Source organism: Nansenia antarctica (genome assembly GCF_963989245.1).
Source record: "Nansenia antarctica genome assembly, chromosome: 6".
Lineage (NCBI taxonomy): Eukaryota > Metazoa > Chordata > Actinopteri > Argentiniformes > Microstomatidae > Nansenia > Nansenia antarctica.
The window spans coordinates 46768410-46786374 of NC_137676.1; the positions used below are offsets into that span (position 1 = coordinate 46768410).

Consider the following 17965-nt stretch of genomic DNA (forward strand, 5'->3'; position numbering starts at 1 on the left):
ATGGGAGTTCTAGTGCACTGTGTCTTACTTTTTCTGTTTCATTTGACGTTTGGATTAGATAATAACCAGAGACTCGCATACAATGGACAGTCTGTGTTTGTGACTAATCCCAGAATAGGAAAAGGTTTGAATATCGAAAAGAGATCCTTTGTAGAATGGCTGGCACTAAAACACCAAATAAGCAGAAGAAGTACTGATGAAGGGGACTGCAAAGATCGTCAGGGATATGATGCCAAGTTATCCAACAACACCCACAGTGTAAGTAGTAAAGCGTGCAGGTCCTGTTACACTTCTCAGGTAGAACCTAGTGTGACAAGGATTCATATTTGACATGTGTATGTTGTGTGTAGGGTTAATTGTGTCCTCAATATCACCTGAGAGTGTGTGTGCAAATGCACCTTTTTAATAACTGGTGCTCTCGAATAATCACGAAATTGTCCACTCTGATACAGTATTCCAGTTTGACAGCTCTTATTATGGCCAAGCTTGAAGGTATATACAGTTGCCTTGATATTCTTTGCGTACAATAAAAGCGTGCACAGTTTTGTAGCAGACATTTCTTCAGCTTATTTCTCCAAGTTGAATCAAACAATATAGGCTACAGACGACGCCACTCTTGGTGTTATTTGTTCCTTAATATTGTTTTACATGACAGTGGATAAACTCGTGTTATACGAATGAGCACACATCTGTGAGTGACATAGTGAATACAAACCTATTGGGGTTTAAACATAGTTGAACAGCCTACAGTCAATCATTTTCAGTCAAAGGTTTCCTGTTTGTCTCTTGTAGAATAGGGAACTTACAACATGCTGCTAACCAAATATCCTGTTCAACTACTCTAGAGTGAACACACACCTCTGACCTCTGAAACATTTTGGTTTATGTATCCAAGAGAATGAATAGCTCTAAGTTATGTGCCTTGCTTTTATTTTCATTTCGTCTGGATTGTTTTGAAGAATGTTGATGAAGTATGCAAAAATGTGTTGTCAGGTTTTCCTACATCCCTGTATGCAAGCCTTTTCTGCATGTTAGATAACAGTATTCACAAGATGAATAGGCTATTGAGAGTATAACAAAGTTCTGGTGACTGACTATAGTCAGATCTTAGTCTAATTTTGGTATCACCAGATGGTCTTAGGATTTCGTAGCAGCACAGGATGAACCAGTTTAACAACATTTGCCTGTTCTGCTACAGAACCCTGTGTCTTAAATGGTTGTCCAGACTATTCTCGATTGTCCTCACTCTTGCACTTCAACTTACCTGAAAAACAAGTTCATCCTAACAAAGCTGCCTGCCATGTTTTGATAGTTTCCCTATAATGGGTGTTCTAAAGATGCCAGCCTCATTCTCCTGACTGTTATTTTTTTCGGTTATCCTTGGTGACCCCCCATACAGATGCTTGTTGGTAATATGCTCGCTCTTGTCGATGTTAAATACTGCACGCAGCATCCTGGTGTAGCACCCAACCCATCTAGGGACTTGTGCAGGGTAGGCTTCAGGGTCAAGTGTTTAAATACAACTGACTTAGTATTGTACTCTTTCCTAGATCTTGAACTCTGTGACAGGGTTTAGGGTAAGTAGGGCTAAGAGCAACATTCCAGGATCCAGGAGGCTAACTGATGAATTACTCCTGTTTAGGTCCAGGCAGCTCCAGAGCCACTTATGGCTGGCTGGCTTCCGGATGTGTTTCTGACAAACAATCTATGAATGTCCACATAGTGAAATGTGGAGGGCCGCTTGATGAGATTAGGGATTTAAGTCTTATTCAGGGCAAGAGCAGAAGCTAGGATAATGAAAGGGAAAGTGTTTCCATCAATGTCTTGTCTTATCGTCACATAGGTTCAAAGTTGTCTGACAGCATGCCTCAGTGAGTTAACAAACTCTAAAAGCCCATGTTTGATTCTTATTTTCAAGAGGATTGATTGTTGGAATGAGTTTCCCTGTGGTCTAGTCTCCTCTGAGACCATTTGGTCTGAGGCCTACTGCATGCTAAGAGTTTGTTGATCTGGATTAGTGCTGCTTCACTTTGTACAATTCACTTGTCAACACTGCTTGCCTGTACTCTCTTGAGAGCTTGAGAAGGTGATAGCGGAAGCTCATCAGTAGGCTTACTTGGCACGCGCATCAACTCTTCCCTTCCTCTGCGTTGTTTAAAACTGGAAAGGTCTCATTGACCCTGTTCTGATCTAGTATTACAGTTTTTGATTAGATTAGATTATTACGTCACTCATTTCAACTCAATAACAATGTAGATATCAGTGAGTCCATAAACACGAAACAACATGGACATGAATTAAAGTGATGACAGCTTAATTTGACCAGTTTGAACAAGATTGCCCTCTTTATCGTGCCACCTGTTCAAAATAATGAATTCTTCTCACTATGTCTCTAAAATAAAAATACAAATCTTAAATAAGTAGGTTCTTTGATGTTGTTACATTTTCTCTTTCTTTTCAGTATGCCTTCAATGACCTGAGTGGATCTGTGTCACTGGCCTGGGTCGGAGATGGTACAGGGGTGAGTTTATGTTTTACCAGCTAGTCTATAGCATGTCCTGGATCTATGATCAGCATTAGTGTGTCTTGATATGTTTTTTTCAGAGGCACTAACCAGTCACTCCACCAAAACAACTGTAATCAACTGTGACATAACTAGGAAGACTGGACAAGATTGATTGATTCATGCAGATGATAGTTTATTAGTCATAATGTATGTGAATCTCAACCGACTTAAAGATATTGTGGCTAATATATAACTCTGGTTTAAGAACTACAGCACAAAATCACTGATTTGTCTCCTTGCAGGTTATCCTGGCTTTGACAACATTTCAGGTGCCATTCTTCATGTTAAGATTTGGCCAGTCAAAACTCTATCGAAGGTAAGAATAGCCCAATAATAATAATAATAATAATAACCTTTATTTGTATAGCACTTTTCCTGCAAACATTGCAGCTCAAAGTGCTTTTGGTGAGAAATAGTGAGAGTTCAATGCATAGTTATGTCTTATTATGATCAAAAGTATGCATGTGTGCAGAATGAAATAAGAATGTCTGATTTAATGATGTCAACTGTCTGTCTGCACCAGTGAGAACTATGGGAAGTCATTCCAGGATGTCACTGCCCTTATCAACAACACCTTTATACGCACTGAGTTTGGCATCGCCATTGGCCCTGAAAACTCTGGGAAGGTGGGCTATGTTATTATATATTTTTTACATTTCCTCAGAGAAACTGCCCATTTGCTTGAATATAGTTTTTTGAATCATTATACTACAGGAGTTCAGTAGGACCTAAACCTCCTCAATGTTTGGTTTCCATGTTCTGTCTCCCAGGTGATCCTCACTGGTGATGTTTCTGGAACAATGGGCTCTCGGATCTTTGTTTCCAAAGACTTTGGGAAACATTTTGAGCACCAGGACCTGCCGTTCAACCCACTGATGCAGATCACCTACAATCCCCATGATGCCAATGTTCTCTTAGTCATCAGCAACACAGTGAGTGGGGGGAGGGGGTTTATTGTGAGGGTGGAGGGGGTCGGGTTGGAGAGTAGCAAGTGCTCAGACTTATCTAAACCAGACCCAGATTGACACACATAAGATATCAGTACATTTACAACGGCACATGCTATCATTTAGCTCTGAAGAAGTGATAAGACCTTATGTTGATAACTTAATGGTCTCAGTTAACCTAAGGGTCTCAGTTAACCTTAGGGTCTCAGTTATCAACAGGCCTGCTAAACATCTGTCATGGGACACATGTTTAGCACAGAGCCAATCTGTGGGGATTACTTTGAATACCTGTGGATCTCACTGTTTCTGGTATCTTAAGAGTTCCCCATGTAAGTTCCCCATGACCTCACCTGAACTTCTCTGTGCTTCAGAATGAACTCTGGCTGTCTGAGGACTTTGGTGAGAGCTGGAGGAAGATCCACGACATGGTGTGTCTGGTGAAATGGTGAGAGACTGCAATGTTAAACTACAATGCAAACACCATCTCTATTGAAAACCATATATATATTTATACAGTCGCTAAATGTATTTAGTAAGGGGAGTAGGAAGAGAGAGTTGGTAAAGAAGAATACTTCCTCCTACATTGGAATGAAGTTATATTTGCACTGTAATGAAGGCAAGCAGTAAAACAACATTTCAGTTACTCTTTGACTAGCTGTTCTCTGGGCCAAGCCTTAACCCACACCTGTATTTACAATTGGACTTCTTGGTGTGCTCCAATGAAATTACTTCAATAGCTGTAAATGTTTGTTTACCCTCCCTGTCTGTCTATGTTGGGTGTTGAGCAGGAGAGCTTTACACAGCACAGCTTCGCCAGCCTCTCTCTTCTCTGACAGCCTCTCCCTTCCCATGAGACCTAACCTTGATATGAACAGTCCAGGGAAAATAGGTCAAGCTCAACTGGGCCAGGAGCTTCTGAAGACACAACAGGCGGAACAGAGTACATATTTGAGAAGGGCAAGGCCGTATGGTAGCGAGCATGTGATACCCATAGGCACGTGATGCCACACAACATTTGGCATTGAGGCGCCAATTCACCAAGTTCCTTCTAGGTTAGAAGGAAGTCTCTGTGCTGCACTGCCATTTTGTGTTCCTCTCAGGTCATTCACTATGCAATAGATTTGACGTGGTTAAGAGTTCTCAATCAGATATTCAGAAATGGCCCAGTCTATAACAAAGCAGTTGAGCCTGTTATTAAAGTAGATACCTCTTTCCTTGACATTAACAATCAAATATTTATATCTTAGGAGCTGTATCTGTGTGCCCCAAATGATACCCACAACAAGCCACGGTCATGTTATCCAACCTGCCTATGATGCTGTAACAAAACATGTCTGAATCTGTCGTGTTTGCAGAGCCTGAATTCTCTGAGCTGATCTGTGGGTGTTGGTGACAAGCTTGTCTGATATTTTTGTGTCATGATTCCAGGGGGGTGGACAATGCCATCTTCTTTACAACCAACCTCAACGGATCCTGCAGTAAGTTACTCCCATTAAGAAATTAAAAACCCCAATACTTGATAACTAACCAGGATCTGTAGAATAATAAACTTGTCTTCATCCATGTCTCTCTGTTTCAGATGACCGGGGGATGCTGGATCTGAGGAAGACTACAGACTATGGAAAAACCATCAAGACGGTGGCCAGTAAGATCTTCTCCTTTGGACTGGGAGGACGCTTCCTCTTTGCCTCTGTTATGACTGGAAAGGTTAGTGTGAGACTGTCAGTGTCAGCAACATTGGGGTGTAAACATAGTAAACATTGTTTTAGTTTGCCACTATTTGGACTTGTGTGTGTGTGTGTGTGTGTGTGTGAGAGTGAGAGAGTGAGAGAGTGAGAGAGTGTGAGAGTGTGAGAGTGTGAGAGTGTGAGAGTGTGAGAGTGTGAGAGTGTGTGAGTGTGAGTTTTCTAGCTTGCATGCTTGTTTGCATACATATGCTTGTTGATTTGTTTGTCTGTTTTGTATGCAAGCTTCCTCTCTAAGCCCTGGCATCGCCAATACCAGGTCTCAAGATCAATATCTCTCTCCCAGGGCACTCTGAGGATAATTCACGTTTCAGTGGACCAGGGCGAGGTGTGGAACATGGCCCAATTGCCTCCTGTTGGTCACGAGCAGTTCTATTCAATCCTAGCAGCCAATGAGGACATGGTGTTTATGCATGTGGACGAACCAGGGGGTCAGTTAATAGTCCAGTCTCTCACTAAGTCACTATTCTCACCATAGCCTGCATCCATAACCATCTTATACAGTATAGTGTAATGCAACAATCCATTAATATTTGGATGTACCATAAATGCGTTTTTTATGTCAATAGACACAGGCTTTGGCACCATCTACGTGTCAGACGACCGGGGTACAGTTTACTCCAAGTCCCTGGAGCGCCACCTCTATACCACCACAGGGGGCGACACTGACTTCACCAATGTCACATCTCTGCGCGGGGTCTTCATCACCAGTGTCCTGGCTGAGGGTAGGTCTCCACACACACACACACGCACAAACACACACACACACACACACAACATTGAGAGAGTGTGAGAGTGAGAGACAGAGAGAGAGAGACTGACTGACTCACTCACTCACTCACTCACTCACTCACTCACTCAAGTTCCTTTATTTTAGACAGAGTTACATCATGTAAATATTTCATGAGCTGTTGGGTGTGAGATGAGCTGCATGTATACAGGAACTCAGGATGATAAATGACTGGTTGTTGTCGTCCAGATGGCTCAGTACAGTCGGTGGTGTCCTTTGACCAGGGAGGAGAGTGGCTGCCCCTGCAGAAGCCAGCTTACAGCAAGTGTGACTCCACATCTAAAGACCCAGACAAGGTAAGGGTGTGTGGGAAATGTGGGTGGGTGTGTGTGTGGTTGGGTTGGTGGAGAGGCTGTTGCTTGAGGCTGGAAAAGGAGAGCTCCCTAGAATGTGTACACAACAATGTTGAGGCATTGTCAAAATAAAAGATGTTATGTTAAAGATGTTATTCAAACATTCAACATTGTTTATGAATGAATGAATGAATGAATGGTCTTTATTGTCATTGATATAGTACAGGTACCAAAACAACGAAATCAAATTTGGGAGGGGGGTCTCCCCTGGTGCTAGAAAAAAAAAAACTAAAAACAAGAAGGGAAAAGAGCTGGTTTACATAAATAAAGGCTATGTACACTATCCACTATACTATACTATACAAATAAAACACTGTGCTGTACTCTATGCTATGCTATACCTATTCTAACATTTCCTATCTCTGAACCTTATGTACCCGAGGGTTGTCATATTGCACATAGTGTTATTGCACATTCATTTAAAGTGTCGCAGTTTGCAGGTTTGAAATGTTCACAGTTGTGTTTCAGTATTGCACTTGATTTCAATCTAGTAGCTGCCATCAAATTGTCTAGATTGTCCAGGGCCTAGAACCTAGGTCTTTGCTGTGTTCAGGGCCTGAATGGCCCTGGGGTAGAAGCTGAGCTTCAGTCTGTTTGTCCTTGCGAACATGGTCCTGAACCGCCTGTCCGAGGGCAGCCGAGCAAAGTGTTCGTACCCAGGGTGGGATGGGTCTCTGGAGATCTTGGAGGCCTTCCTGAGGCAGCGTGTGTTGTACAGTTTACATGTTATTTCATCGGTTTTATACATTGAGACACTTACTTTTTAATTACAGCTATTGCAAAGGCATTGTGCCATGTCAGTCATCATCTCAGATAACCCTAACCATTACCAAAAGATCATCTTAATAGACCGTCAGATCTCACATGTGGCCCTCTGGTTGTGTTCTCTCCCTGCAGTGCAGTCTCCATATCCACGCGGCCTACAGCACTGCTATGAGGCTCAACGTCCCCATGCTGCCTCTGACTGAACCCAACGCTATAGGCCTGATCATGGCCCACGGTAACTGACACACACTGTCCCTTCTAGTTTGTGTTCATTCCACTAAGCAAAGGGTCCTGGTTTGCTTTTCACAAAACCTTTGTAGCGCTAAGGTCACATTTTATTATTACCTGGAAATGATTACCCTAGTGCTACAAAGCTTTCGGGAATCTCAGCCTCATTTACAAGTAAGTGAATCAACTATTAACTAGTCAGACCTGCAGGACATCATTGTTTGTAGGTGATGACTACATTGGTGCTCATGGTTTGTGTATAAGGCTGTAAGTGGTGGTGTTATTGTCCTTTTTTGGGTTGCCTCTGACTTCTACTCTCTGTACTGGCTGCCCTCAGGGAGTGTGGGAGATGCCATCTCTGTGATGAAGCCGGATGTGTATGTGTCTGACGACGGGGGCTACTCCTGGCTACAGGCCCTGAAGGGCCCCCATCACTACTCCATCCTGGACTCTGGCGGTCTGCTGGTGGCTGTGGAGCACACCCCCACCCAGCCAATCAACCAGATCAAGTGAGTCTTAGTGAAAGAGAGAGGAATATTTATGGTATTCATTTATTGGATTTATATACAGTACTATAATGCTTTTTCCAGACACTCAAAAGTGCTTCTCAACCTACAGTATATATAAAACTTGTTTGCATAGGAGTCCTGTAAAGCATAAACATAACTGGCACCCAAGTCTACAATTTGCTGGCCTCAAAACCAAAGGAATAAATATACAGCTGATATGATTTCCACCCTGGCACATTAACACCATGTTATACCACCCACTCGTTTTGAGGACATTTGTACAACGTGTGTGTTTTTCCCTGAAGGTTTTCCACTGATGAGGGCCAGTGCTGGCACGTGTACACCTTCACCAAAGAGCCCATCCACTTCACTGGTCTGGCGTCGGAGCCGGGGGCACGCTCCATGAACGTCAGCATCTGGGGCTACAGGGACTCCCTAATCAGCCAGTACTGGGTCTCTGTCACCATTGACTTCCGAGAGCTCCTCACCCGTGACTGTGAGTGACAGAGTTCAGTTACTCTACTGTTTTACTGCAGCCGGCCCTCTAACCAGACACAACATGATGTGATCTAGACATACTCTGTGTAATACAGTTAAGCAATATCACACTGATATGAGGATTGATATACTATGCTGTTACTGGTATACTGAATATCAGCATGACTGTGATTCGGTCGTAGGTACGAGGCCGCAGGCCGAGTACCAAAGATAATCATAATCATAGCCATGCTGATATCCTGTACAAACAGGAACAAACAGGCTTCCTCTTCCACATACACAACATACAATCACAGACAGCCAGCTACTTTAGTGGTTTATCCTTGAATTTGTGAGTCAGCTTATTTATATTCCTCAGGCGATGATACAGACTATGTTCAGTGGTTGGCACACTCTGATGACATCAGCGACCCTAAAGATGGCTGCATGCTAGGCTACAAGGAGAAGTTCCTGCGTCTGCGGAAGGATTCTGTGTGCTGGAACGGACGGGACTTTAAGGTCAACAAGCAGCCTACCCCCTGCTCCTGCACCCTGGATGACTTCCTGTGGTGAGACCTCCAGCAACAATGCATCTCAAGACTATTATTTTACTTAATCTCTGGCTTCATTTTATGGCCCAGTTACAGTATATCATAATCATGCCACTTTTGAAATGTGCAATGTCTTGTTCATTGAATATGAGTATATTAGGCTTTGAGCACCCTTAATTGTGCCATGTCTGATGCCCCCTTTGCTGCCCTGCTCAACTCTGCCCCCTGCAGTGACTTTGGGTACTACCGCAAAGAGAACAGCTCGGAGTGTGTGGAGCAGCCTGATCTGAAGGGCAAGGTTCTGGAGTTCTGTCTGCAGGGCAAGGAGGAGCTGCTACAGACTAGCGGGTAAAGTCTCCATCATCCATTAACACTACATCTAGTTCCCTTCACAACAGAAAACTCTCTCCCTGATTGAGAGAGTTTTAGTTAAACTTTTAAAGAAAGTAACAAGCATACAACAAGGTGAACAACCTTCATTGAATATGGCCTTTACTGAGTCTGACAATACACCTCTGGTCCACAGCTACAGGAAAATACCTGGTGATAAGTGTGAGGGAGGGCAGATGCCAGAGCGTAAGGAGATTGACCTGAGACAGAGGTGTGTCAGTGACCTGCTCAGTCCAGAACTGCTGGTGAGTACTACTGACTACTATCACTGCATTATTATCACTGACCAATGTGACCATGTTACACGTTATATTACTATTACTATGCTATATGACTGTGGTCAGTGGTGTACGATGGTGAAAAGGATGTCATTTTGGCAGGTTTTTCCATTTCCTTTAGCTCTTTGTTTCTCTCCTTCGCTCCCTTCTATAGACGGAGGTCCATGCCTCCAGGTCTGTGCCCATCGTAGTGACAGTGATAATCATCATGCTGATCAGCACTGTAGCAGGGGTTCTCTTTGTCAAGAAGTATATCTGTGGTGGAAGGTCAGTACAACTGTTTATGATCCCTGGGGGGTATTCCATCAATGTTGCTAAAGGAAAATCCAGGCTTATTTTTGATAACTCACGAGATTTATCAAAATAAGCCTGGATTTATTGATAAGTTTTGTGTGATTTATCAGAATATGCCTGGATTTTCCTTTAGCAACATTGATGGAATACCCCCCTGGTCTTTTGTTGTTGTTTTGTTTACATTTTTCTTTATATACCTAGTCTCGTTCACAGCCATGTGTCTTTGCCACAATGTCTAACAAATAGGCTTAGGTTTTAACCACAATATTAGTAAAATAACATGTATGAAGTAGTAGCCATGTATACATGGATGTGTCTGAGAGTCAAGCTGTGCTGTGACTGGTTCCTGCAGGTTCTTGGTGCACAGATACTCTGTGCTGCAACAGCATGCCGAGGCCAATGGCATAGAGGGAGTGGACGACCCACTGGACAGCAACCACACTCAAAATGGCAAGAGAGTAGAGTTCCATGATGACTCAGACGAGGTATGACACACACATCCACAAACACACACATGAACTCACTAACATACACTATTCCCTACACACACACACACACACACACACACACACACACACACACACACACACACACACACACACACACACACACACACACACACACACACACACATATACAGTGCCCTCCACAATTACTGGCACTGGTAAAGATGAGTAAAAAGGGTTATAAAAAATCACTTCACTTCTTATCCACTCCCCCATATTTGGGGGAAAAGTCGGATCTATGTTTAATATAACAGATATAAAGAGCTTACCTTTATCAATAATGTTCATCGATATCGCAAACGATTCATTAGATTCCATTCTAAACGATCGCATCGTTTTTTCCCGTGACCGGTAAATAGAGTGTGAGTCACAAGCCCTTGTTTACAGCCACGTCACATAGGAAAATCAGGCATGCTTGGTTTCAACCCCCGAATTTCCATATCATTGGTCCTCGAAAGTCATTTTTTCTGCCTCTGCTCGATTCTATTGGCTCTGACGCTTCAATTGAGTGGTCAATCATGCCATTTTGACCAATGGGTTTGGGAGAAAATTCACTGCGTAATCCGAGCTGGTGTGAAAACGAGGCGGGTGCGCTTTTGGAGCGCACAGAAAACCGAGCAGGAGACCCCTGCTGGATGCTTTAAGAGTCTAAACAGTTGGATTTGGATGCACTTTATACCTATAGTGATATGTCAATGAAATATAATCAATTTTACAGTCTTGATACATGAGAAAGTCTGAGACACTGATGGTGCCAACATGTCTCCAAATGGCACAATTTGGTTGTCCACCTAAACATATCTGTACTAAAACAGGTACAAAGTTGCATTGGCTCACATTACTAGCATCTAATTTGGCACAAGTACTCATCAGACCCTGTAGTACTGATTCCTATTATGATTTGGGCTTATTCAGTCAGGTTTCCAAGCTGATATTCACTCTAAAAGCTGTTAGGCAGAGAGTGAATTTGAGATTTTTCACAATGTTCTAGCTCTATTTACTCTGACACAGTAACATATATTTGGATTCTGACACAGTCACCCCACAGGTGTTAGCTTTCATTTGATACCAAGATCATTATGATGGCCCTTGTGATTGTGGAGATATTCTATATTCACTGTGGGCATGTCATTTCAAGCAGAAAACCTGAAAAATAGGACCGATATTAATGTCACACTGAAAAAAATTCAGTCATCAACAAAACCATGTGTGCCACAACTATTGGCACCCCTGCATTTAATACTTTGTTCAACCTCCCTTTGCCACTAAAACAGCACTGAGTCTTCTCCTGTAACATCTAATAAGGTTGGAGAATACAGAGCAAGGATCTGAGACCATTCCTCTTTACAGAATCTCTCCAGATCATCCAGGGTCCTAGGTCCTCTCTTGTGCACTCTCCTCTTCAGCTCAGCCCACCGGTTCTCAATGGGGTTTAGGTCAGGGGACAGAGATGGCCATAGCAGAAGCTTGATTTTGTGTTTATTGAACACAATTCATTGAATTTTGGTGTTGATTTGGACGTATGTTTTGGATCATTTTCCTGCTGGAAGATCCAATGACGACCCAGTTTTATTTTCCTGGCGGAGTCAGACAGATTTTTTATTTTATTTCATGATGCCAAGGTTCCCATGGCCTTTTCCTCCCAAGGACATCATCACGGAATCTCCACCATACTTGGGGGGGAACAGTGGGGATGAGGTTCTTTTCAGTACAGCCATCCGTGAACACCACCGCTCGCCTTGAGTGTTTCAATTATAAAAATGTTTGTTTAATCTGACCATAGAACACTGTTCCAGTCTAAATTCCAGTAGTGTTTAGCATACTCCAGACACATACGTTTGTGGTGAAATGACAGGAAAGGCTTTTTTCTGTCATGGCTTCCAAATAATTTGTTGGCATGGAGGTGGCGTCTAATGGTCGTTTTGGAGACTTGGTGAGCCCAAGATGCTACTCTTCTCTGTAATTCTGCAACAGTGATCCTTGGGGATTTTTTTGCCTCTCTTACCATACTCCTCACTGTGCGTGGGGGCCTCACAGTTCCAGTTGCTTTGAACTTTTGAAGTATTGCCCTAGCTATTTTTTAATAGCCACATATGAAACTCAACACACTTTTCCCTCATTTGATTTGTGTGTTCTCTTATCTTTCCCATGTTGTATGAATAGGCCGTTGTCACCTCATTATACCCCAGTGAAACAGGAAGTCATGGATTACTGCTTGAAAGTTCCTAAACACTCTGATCAACTTAACTTCTTGATGATTTTTTTTCTCAGAATACATTTACTTAAATTAAAGGTTGGACGTTTCTATTTTTTTTTCAGTGTGACATTAAGTTAATTCACCAAAAGGTGAATGTTTGATAACCCTTTTTACTCATCTTTACCTGGAGTGCCAATAATTATGGAGGGCACTGTATATACTTGGTTTTAAGGCGTAATTAAACCCAAAGACAAAACTCTATCATTAAAGTCAATGCATTAAGGTTTTGTTTGCTTATGTACCCAGGACCTACTGGAATAACAGGTCGATCCTGCTGTGACATGGAGGAACTGGTCTTCTGCCCCACCTGAGGCTGGCTGCTGTCCTGCTCTCGTCCTCCTCTGCCTGCAGTTAATTCCTCCTTCTGCCCTTCTCCGTGGTCTCTGACCTCCAACGCCTGACTGAGCGTCTCTCTCACTCTGCTCTCACCTGTGAGCTATCGAATGAATGAACAGAGGCTTTCTGAGACACAGACAGCATCAAGAAGAAAGGAGCCAAAGAATAGGTGGGGGCTCGTATGTAGTGTTGTTGGTTAGTGATGCACTGAGTTTCTTTTTCGAAGTTCCTCTCTTTGAGAACGACGATTGATGTGGTGGTTTTGGACTGGTATAGACAAATGTTGGGGTTTATGGAACTGCATAAATGCTGTTGAAGCTCTGCTGGATCATAGGGAGTTTCTCCCTCTTTTCTGTCTTATGAAACCATGTGAACATAAACACATACCACATTACACACTACAGCTCCCCACCACTTGAAGGGTTCTTGGGAATATTTCACTTCTATCGAAGATGTTTCCTCTTCTCCTCTTCCCCTGCACTTGTACATAAACATCTCATTTTTTTTTGTGATGTGATTTTGTTTGGGGATATGGTAATTGGGTTGCTGTTGGTTACTGTGGCTTGACAACTGCCATGCCAAATTTTGCCACGACACCTTATTCTTCACTGTTGTTTCAAGTATTTGCCTAAATGATAAAATGCAAGTAGAAAATGTCCATTATGGATTATAGCAATGTCTTATGTTTTATAGCAATAACAGGTTTAGATGCATTGTATCATTGTTTTCACAGTTTCAATTGTATTGTATGAATCACATTGAGCATTCATAGCAAGAATTAACTTCTTCTGTTCTGAATTACGGGACGCATCCTAACTTGAGATACACATGCATAACCCAAATGTTCATCAAATTCATACATTGATGTCAATGGAAAAAAGATTTGTGAGTTGTGTGCTTGTATCTCAAGTTACGATTTGACTCTAATAAAATGTTTCAACATGGTCTGCAGTTGTGACTGCTTAAAGCACAAATTCCCATTTATGTGAAAATAGTTTGAGTGAGAACATTTTATGTAGAAATAGGTGTAGCCTAATATCTTCCTATTGTTCAAAACATATATTTAATTTGATATACTAAGCTAATTCTAGTTTAGTGCAAGAGGACTAAAATGGTAAACACACTTAGCACAACAATCCATCAATCAAATTGGATCACAGGACAGAATTCTATTAACACAGGTACTCTGAGCAAACATAAAATTATATAAATGCAGTCTATGATTTATAGATTCAAACATATTTTATTAAATAAAAGTTTGCTTTAGTGTGTTGTGGTTTTGTAAGCTAACAATAGTTTATGGATATTTAGCAGTTTTTCACTGACATGCCTGTTTTAGTGTAGGTATGAAATAATTGTATTGTAAGTATCTAAATATGAGTTGAGCAAATACTACTGAATCACATTTATTGTGTAATGTGTCACATTACCTGAGACTTAGATTGACAGTTTCATACACGATACACCTTGTTTTAACTGAACTAAAACATGCACATTTGATATTTTCTGCTAATATGACAAAGTTAGACAACTATTTTGGAACTTAGTTAAATGAGCAATATTTGTTTTCATCTCGTGAATAATGAGATACAGACCCTTTTAATGAATGGTTGCTTCCTAATTTTAACCAATGATATTGAGGCTATTTTGGCATCCCTTCTTCTTGTATATGTTCTCGCACATAGCTAGTTGCTCTTAACAGTTGTTATTATCTTCCTTTGTTTCTTGTGTCCAATGCATCATTCCACAGGGTACTGTAGTTTTATTTATTTTAATGAGCATATTCTCAGTGCAGTAATGTTAGTTATTATATGGATGTGGTTATACAAGTGCCTAGTATGAGGGTATGGCTTGTGCCTTCCCAATACGTGACACTGGCAAGTGTCCACTGTTTCAGAATAACTGTTTGGCATCAGCTCTCTGTAACCACAGGTGCATGCATTTGGTTGATGACACCTATACATTGGACTGTCAGTATTTAAACAATTATAAAACGTCCATTTGGTCTGCTTCATAGAAGCTTCCCTTATCACATGATGACTTCCAATACTAACTAGCCTATTGTTCATTCACATTTTCTCTCCATTCCATCGATACTGCAATTTCTGATCTCTAGCACAGATAAATCAGTTCAACTTGTATAAAAGAAGAAAAAAAAAAAGTGTTTTATTTGTGTTCAATTATGTTTTTGCTCCTGAAATGAATCGCAACATTTGCTGAATCTTAATTGGTATAAGAACCAACACATTGTTATGGTAGCTGATGAACACTGGATGAGGAGACACTTTTATTCATATTTAATGAAGGTTTTATGTATTGAGAAGTGTTGTGCTTTTTTTTCTTATGGTTTAAATTGCTGTATGCATTTATTCATTGTTTTGGCTCTGTAAATATACAATTGTTTCATGTGGCTCTGTGTTTCTCTTCTGTATATTTGAGACAATGTGCATTGGATTGACCAATAAATTAACTTTCCCCTTTGGTTCCTTTAAAATGTCTTGTGTCTGATGTCAACTTGATAATGATCAGTCCTTGACATGACAACTTCTGGTTGTACAAGATTGCATAAAAAAAAACTTGAACATACAGAGAATCCAACTTCAGATTCTGTACAGGAAATTTCCCTCACTGTCAAAGAACTGTTTACCATTTTGAACCACTGGGGAGAACGTTTTGGATAGCGTAAGTTCTTCCAGTTCTTCCTCTGAAAACACCCTTCCATCCCAGGTCTCATCATCATATTCCTCCTCCAAAACATTGTCCTTGGCCTCCTCCTCCCCTGTTAAGTTCTCTTGTAGTGAGGCATGTTTTCTGTAAACAGAAGGTGAAACTGAGACCTGGGTGGACACCAGAGTGAAAGGGGCCATGACATCTGAGGTAGCCAGGGCTGTTGTTGAGCAATCCTCCCTGGGAATCAGACTCTGGCTGGCCAAGGTGACCAGGGCACCAGTTCCAGCAGGCAGCATGGCTGGTGTGCTGTGACCTGGCCTGTCCTGTCCACCTGCAGATAGAGCAGACTGCTTCCCCAGTCTGGTCAGCACTATGGCATCCTGCTTGGCCTTTCTCTCTAGGGTGGGGTTGAACTTACTCCTGAGGACACGGAGGATGACGTCAGGGCTGACAGAGAAGCCCTCAGCAAGCTGCTCCACAGTCCACTCCTCTGGCTGCTCCAGTTTCAGATACCTGGTGGATACATAAAAGGATCAGGGAAATGTTGACTTTTGCAAATATCACATACACAATTTCAGCAGTGGAGTTAAAAGGTGTAATCAAAGTCACAAAGCAGTAATCATGCACTACAGACTGACAAAGGGATTGAGTTATGTTAGCATGTTGGTGGTCAAGCAGAGATGGGGTGTACAGGGGTTCCTCCTCCTCACCTGATCTGCTGCATGGCATCCCAGGTCAGCCTCCTCTCTGGGGCTCCAGGTGAAGTCATCTTCCTCTTGACTTGTTGGTACTTGACAGTCTTCTGCCTCCGCATCTCATTTCTGCAAGGGGAATGTGAGAGTCTGCATTAGTTCACTTGTGAGAATGTTTTGCATATTGGTTACCAGTATGCATGCACCTATCAGAGACTATACTACTACATCAACAAATGTTGTGTTTTAGGTTTCTCACCTGACCACGTCCTGTAGCTTATCCTCTAAGTCAGCCATATCTAGATCTTCCACCATCTCATCCCTCCATTTTTGTCTGTGGTCAGGGAACTTGTGTGAATGGCTTTGTCCCACCCAGGCCTTGGCATCTCTGCTTGCAAGTCGACAGCTCCATGAAGACACTATGGGCATCGCTGACAGTGAGACAAATCGGGAGGCCACCAAGGACACCATCCTGAGGGACATGGCCATGCTGAAGTCTCACTGGGTGCTGCTGAGTAAAGAAAAACATGTCAGAGACAAGTTAGAACAAGTTTGCTGTCTACGGCTAATTTGGCAAGTAGCTACGTCTGATCTACCAACCTTTAGTAGAATAGCTAAGCTGTCAAATAGTAATAACCTTGTCCACGTTGCAGCCAAAGATACAGAGTGCTTATGACATGTAAAGTTCAAAGAGATGATCATATACTCACCGAAATACAATTATTCCTAAAGCTGACATTATCATCAAAGAGAGCACTCCGTTATCCTGCATCTACGGCTTATTTATTTAAAGCGTATTTCCGCAAATACATTTAGCAGCAGTGCTCAAACTGAAGTATCGCCATCTAGTGGTGAGGATGGTTGGCGGGCTGAACACTACGGAAGAGCGCCATCTACCGAGTGGCCAGGGAGAATGCACTCTATTATAGTTCGGGCATATTCGCCTCTTTCCGCTTCACATGCACGATCTCCCCGCGACATCGCTGTTGTTTCATTTGCGCCATTTTGTCCGTGGCTCACTTTGGTGATTGGGCTTTAGAAAGCTGTACTGGAGCCAATCAGAGGGGAACCGGACAGCGAAGAAACGGTAAGGGAGGCCCGATTGAAGGCATTGGTGGTAGTTGTCAGCACGGATTGGTTTGTCATTGACCAACCAAATTACTAACGTTGCAAAGTACAGGAATCGAATGGGAACTAAATGAGTATACGAACACTTGCTATTGAACTCGCACCTATTTCGGTCCGTCTACGTTGTCCACCTCGGTGAAACAACATGGACGAGTGACCGAGCTACATTTCAGAATAACATTAGCCAAGCCTAAAGCAATCGCGCTTGAATGAGCCCAAAAGAATAATGGAAACATATTATTTCGTCATGTCACGCACTGAATACTTCCTAAATGTAATATGCTGTGTTCTGCTAATTGACAATGATGTCAATGACTGAATGAGATATGCAACAGAACTATATGAACGATTCTAGATAGCGAAGTCATACGTGCGCCTTTCTCCTGCTAGGCTAGCTAACACACAAGCCAACAGTAGCAGTGTCCTGTAAACAAAAGGCGTGTGTTCAGTCCTGGTCTCGCATGAATGTCAGAAGTGGTTTGA

At 42.2% G+C, this 17965-nt stretch overlaps 3 protein-coding genes across 4 annotated transcripts in view; 2 read left to right on the top strand and 1 right to left on the bottom strand.

Moving 5' to 3' along the window:
• LOC308160985 (sortilin-like) lies at positions 1-13932 on the top strand (the record flags this gene model as incomplete). Of its 2 annotated transcripts, none has more annotated exons than XM_080534913.1 (20): positions 1-258; positions 2462-2521; positions 2809-2882; positions 3090-3192; positions 3337-3498; positions 3885-3958; positions 4942-4991; positions 5093-5220; positions 5545-5689; positions 5828-5983; positions 6238-6344; positions 7299-7401; positions 7732-7903; positions 8209-8399; positions 8760-8949; positions 9163-9279; positions 9458-9566; positions 9754-9866; positions 10246-10378; positions 12903-13932. In XM_080534913.1, the coding sequence occupies 20 exons, from the start codon at positions 1-3 to the stop codon at positions 12915-12917; spliced, it is 2460 nt and encodes an 819-aa protein (XP_080391039.1). In that variant the 3' UTR covers positions 12918-13932. The 2 variants fall into 2 exon arrangements, with proteins under 2 accessions (XP_080391039.1, XP_080391040.1); XM_080534914.1 differs by having other exon boundaries at positions 9464-9566.
• Positions 13933-13939: 7 nt separating this feature from the next.
• ngrn (neugrin, neurite outgrowth associated) lies at positions 13940-17133 on the bottom strand. Its single transcript, XM_080534915.1, has 4 exons — positions 17065-17133; positions 16614-16865; positions 16373-16483; positions 13940-16175 (listed from the first exon to the last, which is right to left on the bottom strand). The coding sequence occupies exons 2-4, from the start codon at positions 16841-16843 to the stop codon at positions 15593-15595; spliced, it is 924 nt and encodes a 307-aa protein (XP_080391041.1). The 5' UTR covers positions 16844-16865; positions 17065-17133; the 3' UTR covers positions 13940-15592.
• Positions 17134-17376: 243 nt separating this feature from the next.
• The window catches only part of nfyal (nuclear transcription factor Y, alpha, like), a 6763-nt gene continuing 6174 nt past the window's right edge, over positions 17377-17965 (top strand). Inside the window, exon 1 of the mRNA XM_080533323.1 lies at positions 17377-17441. The gene's annotated coding sequence lies outside the window, so the exon portion shown is untranslated. The remainder of the gene's footprint in view (positions 17442-17965) is intronic.